The sequence below is a fragment of the Chrysochloris asiatica genome, unplaced genomic scaffold, assembly GCF_000296735.1.
Source record: "Chrysochloris asiatica unplaced genomic scaffold, ChrAsi1.0 scaffold00607, whole genome shotgun sequence".
NCBI classification, from domain to species: domain Eukaryota; kingdom Metazoa; phylum Chordata; class Mammalia; order Afrosoricida; family Chrysochloridae; genus Chrysochloris; species Chrysochloris asiatica.
This window is the reverse complement of record NW_006409125.1, coordinates 111,427-117,169: the sequence shown is the minus strand read 5'-3', so window position 1 is coordinate 117,169 and position 5,743 is coordinate 111,427. Positions and strand designations below refer to the sequence as shown.

General features: G+C 44.3%; 1 protein-coding gene across 1 annotated transcript in view; it reads left to right on the top strand.

Moving 5' to 3' along the window:
* Nucleotides 1–3,874: 3,874 nt before the first annotated feature.
* LOC102841459 (leucine-rich repeat-containing protein 37B-like) overlaps nucleotides 3,875–5,743 on the top strand; it is a 3,599-nt gene continuing 1,730 nt past the window's right edge. The window contains exons 1-4 of the mRNA XM_006877801.1: nucleotides 3,875–3,904; nucleotides 4,006–4,153; nucleotides 4,246–4,621; nucleotides 4,802–5,579. Coding sequence (XP_006877863.1) covers nucleotides 3,875–3,904; nucleotides 4,006–4,153; nucleotides 4,246–4,621; nucleotides 4,802–5,579 — 1,332 coding nt within the window. The remainder of the gene's footprint in view (nucleotides 3,905–4,005; nucleotides 4,154–4,245; nucleotides 4,622–4,801; nucleotides 5,580–5,743) is intronic.

Here is a 5,743-nt window from a genome sequence, read left to right as displayed (position 1 = left end):
AAGATTGTAGCCAAGAAAACCCAATGGGGCACAGTTCTACTCTATAATACATGGAGTCACCCATGAGTTAGAATAAACTCGATGGCAACTAACAACAGCAAAGTGAGCAATTGTTCATTTTTTTGTCCAAAAGTTTTATTCATTGTTATCTACTAGAATATTGGTTCCCAAAGAGTAGACGTTTGCTTCTTGCCTCTAATATGAAGTATATACTTTAGTCCTGCTATGGCGCTGTGGGTTAATGTTCAAATGACTGCAAAACCATTTGACCCACAAGGTCGGCAGTTCAAGCCCACCAGCCGCTCCTTAGAAACCCTATACTGGGTCGCTTTGGGTCGGAACCGACTCAACAGCACTTAACAACAACAATGATAGCCCAAAGGTAGCCTAGTGAATAACAAGTTGGACTGCTAACTGCAAGGCCAACAGTTCTAATGTACCAGTCACTCAGTGAGAGAAAGATGAGGCTTTCTGCTCCCATAAAGAGGTGCAGCCTCAGAAACCCTGTATAGGGTTGCAATAGTCAGAACCAACTCCACAATGCACAACCACCACCACTGCCACTATAGCTCCATGGTCTTTTACCTAATTTTCAACTCACATTGACCCTCACCTAATGCCTTACTATTTAATCATATTTTGATTGAACATTTTAGTTCCTACAGCCTTTATTTCCTGTCATGATTCCTAAATAATTTTCTACTTCTAATATCGTATAGTTCTTTGAACTAAACACAGTTGATATTATATACTCTTAAACAAGTGTTTATGATTAAAACTGAAGTGTGAGATGAGGAAACTTCAAGGAAAAGTGCTCTTACCATCTTCCTTTAGGGATCAAAACCCCACCAACAACTGCTGTCAAGTTGATTTGACTCACAGTGACCTTGTATGTGGTTTCCAAGACTCATTTTTTACAGGAGCAGACGGTCTCATCTTCTTCTGCAGGGCAGCTGATGGGTTCGAACCCCCAGCCTCAGAGTTAGCAGTCCAGTACCTAACCCACAGTGCCACTAGGGACCAGGGCACCTTAGGAATCACAAAAATGCCTTGTTACTAAGTGCTGCCATTGTGCGGAGTCCTGGTATGGCACAGTGGGGTAATGTGCTGGACTGCAAAGTAGGTTTGAACAGCAAGGTCAGTGCATTCAAGCTCACCAGCCTCCTCAGAAACCCTATACAAGGTTGCTATGGGTCAAAACCAACTCGACAGCACTTAGCAACAACAACAACAATCATTGTATGCCAGGAGAAAGATGAACATTTCTGCACCTGCAAAGATTTGCAGTCTCAGAAACCCTATATAGAGTTGGAACTAACTCGATGACACTTAACAACAACAACAACCATTGTATGTGGTGTCATAGGGTGTGACAAATGGTTGGCTGCTAACTCAAACACTGGCTAACCAAAATGGTAGCAGTTCCCAGCAGTTTTTTTTTTTTTTTTTTTTTAATGCAACAAGTTTTAAAACAATAGTTTTGAATTATTCCTTGTTCATTTTATTTTATTTCAGAAAGTGTTAAAATAGCTGTGGAGTATACGCCCAGTGAGGAAATAATAGATTCCAGAACTGAAAAAGAACTCCAGGAGTTCATTCATGTATGTGGAGATGCATAGCTAGTGTGGCCATCATTCCACACAACCAACAGGATTGAGAAAACTCAGACATTCACAGAAAGCTGTCAGTCTTATGAGAACATGAAACTCTGAAACTGCTTTTCAGGGCAAGTCATTCCTAGGTTTTTTCCTGAAACCTTGGCCCTTGACTCTGATTCTGTATCTAAAGTTTGGAGAGCAGGATTGAGAAGCATCAGAGCACTCTGGCAGCTGTGGACAGACCTAAAGAGGCCTTAACCCCTAAAAAGGTCATTCTCCCTCTTTAGGGCTTAAGACTGTGAGGCTGCTTGGACCAGGCCTTTTAGAACTTCCCTCAAACAGGATCCCAGAGGTTGGGGGACTAAACAACTATGACCATAAGTGTGAATGTGCTATAACTTTTGAAAACTATTATGTCTTTCAAATAAGGTGTATTGCCTAGATCTCAGAACCTCATGTCTTATATGAAAATGAAATGGTGTCCTGAAGGAACTTTTTGTAATAAATCTATTATCTAAATTAAGCATTAATCTGCCAGAATCATATCTAAAAGAAACTTTGTTAACTGTAGGATTCTTTTCTTTAATAATAATGATAATAGCAATGAAGTTGGGAACAGAAAGTTATGTTTCATTAACTTGGATCCATGGGCGCTTCACTGAGTTACTTAACTCACCCCACAGTTGCAAAGTGTTTTGTTTTGAAGGGAAGAAGGTAGAAAAAGAGAAGGTTGTCCTCTTCTGAAAAAGTACTTGATTTTTCCATGTAAAATAATTGTTTTCATGAATTTAAATAAAATCCAGTCAAGGGATCTTCAGGCTTTTCCAGCTGGGCTTTAAGAAGTCTAGCTCCTGTTGAATATAAGATTCAGTATTGGTGCTAAAGATTTCTGAAGCCTCTTTTTTTTTTTTTTTAATGTTTTATTGTGAATTATGTGTTACTTTACATGGGAGAACATTATTTTACATTCATCCTATCGTATATTGTTTCATTGCCATGGTTACAATACCCTCCACGCATCATTGCCCAATCAAAGGATATACACTACAAGCCTGCCCCCACCCCTCGGTCGTCAGCACACACCCCCTCTCCCTCTCTGTGTCTAAAGTCCCCAACTGCTCCATTTCTTCAAGTCATCATATCTGCCTCCATCTCAGGAATCACTGCTTCTGAAGCCTCTTAAAGCAAAAAAGGCCATCTTGGAGTCAATTTCATTTGAAAGCCATTACTGTGTGTCAACTCATATATATGTTTCCCACTGCCCTATAGCCACGCTATATGACTGAGCACATATGCTAGACACTGGGAATAAGATGATGAAGCATTCCCCTCCAACCCCCACCCTTGAAATGTATAAGCTAGAGGCTGTGCTAGAAAATAAACAAGAAAATAAGAAGATGCTTCAAAAAGTTCATTAAAAAATTGAAATAAATGATAATGGAATTTTTCCATGAACTTTCTGAAGCCCCTTCGGTAAATAAAAGCTTATAAGAAAAGTCTATAAGTAAGCAAGTGGGTGTGGTTTTAGTAATATTTCAAGAAGTCATTAACATGCTAGCTACTTTGACATCCTTCTCCATGTACACAAAGGTGGACCTCCAAAGAGTTGGGGTATTTTTTCTAGATGTGTGACTGTGTGAGATGGGGAAAGTTTTTCCATGCCAATGTGAAATGCTTTGTATTGGGATTCAAATCCTCTCAGAGCAAATTGTTCATTCTCTAAGTCTCCTCCAGGAAGTTTGGCATCATCACTGAGTAGGGGTTATGTGCCGTGGAGTCGATTCTGACTCAGAGCGACCCTGTACAGGGTTTCTGAGGCTGTTAATCTTTCTAGGAGCAGAAAGCCTCATCTTTCCCCCGTGGAGTAGTGGTCCCCTACCTAACACAGTAGTGAGTTAATAAATATGGAACAAAAAGGAAAGGAGAGTTTTGAGGAAAGAGCAACATTTTGGAATCACTTTAATATCTGGGTTTTGATGCCCCTAAATAACTCTCTTTTTACAGGTCAGTTATTTTTCTTAGAAATAGTATGGACAAGAGAAGGAAGAAGGTCTGGGGTTGAGTTTGGAGGTGGAAGCTTTGTGGCTGCCAGAAACAAACTAGCCCTTTGCAGTATGCCTCAAAGCTGGTGAAGCTGGAGCCTGAGAGCTGAGGTGGGGACAGGAGTCCTAATCCTGCCTTGCTGTGAGGGTGGGGAATAGGAAGCCCTGCCTCATCTTCTGGGGAAGGGAAGCTTGGGACCTGGTGATTCTAGGAAAAGGGCTGGCCATAATGGCATGGAACTGACCTCTGAGTTAATAAAAGTGGTGAGTAAACAAAGGATGGGGCTCGCTGCGGGGGAGGGGCACGCGGTTGCTAATGTGCACATGCATCACGTGCTGTCATAAAGGTTGGGCTCCTGCTTCAGTCGCAGCACCAGCGCTTCATTGGCCTGGGTCTCTGCACCCAGGAGCCTCCGCTTGTCATGGCCCAACAGTGCCTCTGGTCCCTGCGGCTCCTACTCGAGCTGCGGGTTAACCCCTTTGGCTGCTGGTCCTGGCTGTCCCGCTTCCAGAGTGGGCCCAGGACCTGACTAAACCCTGGTCTTCGCCCTCCCCTGATCACCTACGCGAATCGCCCCTCAAGCTTATATCCTTGCCTGAGCCAGAGGGCTCTGACTACATGGATCCTCCCGCTCCAGCCCAGATGCTGGCCCCGCCTCAGGAATTAACTGAGACTTTGGACATGGATTCGGCTACAGAGCCACCCCCAATGCCAGACCAGTTTGCTGGCACACATCAGGATCTTAATGACCAACTAACTCCACATCAGAAGCTTCCAGAGGTGGGTCCTGTGCTAGACTGGGATCAGAATCAGGCCTTAGCTCTGCCTCCTCAACTTAAAAGTAAGACTGAACCTCCAGGTATGAGTCAGGCTGAAGGTCACCAGTCATTTGAAATACTTGTGCCATCTCTAGATAGTCATAGTTCAAGAGCAACTAAATTTATTGTTTCACCTCCAAACCTGAAAAAGGATCTAGCTCAGCATAGACAACTTGCTAAAGTTGTTGTTGGAACTTCAGGCCAATTAGCAAAAATGACAAACCGACTAAATCAACTCTAGGATGACTACCTTCTAGACCCAAGTTTTGATATATTATATCCTTCAGACAGCCTACCCCTAGAATTCCTAGGGACCCCAGCTTCACCAACCTCTTGGCATAGTCAGGCTCCAGAACCCCCTGAGGAGGTTAGATTTGAGCCTACTCTACCTTCTGATGTGGAAGGTCCTGAGCTTCCTGAGGAGGAGGAACCTTCAGTCCAACAAGAGCCTCCTCAGGCAATGAAACCTTTCGTAGCCCATCAGGAAGTTCCAAATCTGCCTCCAGAGCCCACTACGGAGATGGAACCATTTCTACTCCAGCAGGAAGGCCCAGCTGAGACTTTGCAGACCATTGAAGAGGTTAAACCTCCAGTCCCAGAGGAGGTCCCATCTAAGCCTTCAGAACCTCCTCATAAGGTAGAACCTTCTTCAGTGCAACAGGAAACCCCATTTCAGACTCCAGAAGTACTTGAGGAGAGTGAGCCCTCGCTAACTGAGCAGGAAGCCCAGACTCAGTCTCTACAGCCACCTGAGGTAGTTACAACTCCAAGTTCAGTGCATCATGAGATGACTCTTCAACCTACAGGGCAGAATCAAATTCATCATTCAACCTTGCCCAAAGTCACAATTAAATCAGTGGATGTGGAGCTTACTCTAACTCAAGAGCCTACTAAGGAAGTTCAATCTTGTCCAACTCAGCAGGAAGTCACAGCTCCATCTCAGATGCCCTCTGAAGAGATTGAGTCTTTCCCAGTCCATCAAGAGGTCCCAGCTCATCCTCTAAAGCCCAATGAGGAAGTTGAGCCTTCTCCAGTCCAGCAGGAAGCCTCAGCACAGCCTCTAAAGGCTTCTCCAGGCCAGCTGGAGGCTCCAGCTCACCCTCCAAAGCCCTCTGTGGAGGTGGGACCTTCTCCAACCCAGTAGGAGATTCTAGCTCACCTTCCTAAGCCCTCTGAGGAGGTGGGACCTTCTCCAACCCAGCAGGAGGCACCAGCTCACCCTCCTTAACCCTCTGTGAAGGTGGGATCTTCTCCAACCCAGCAGGAGATTCTAGCTCACCTTCC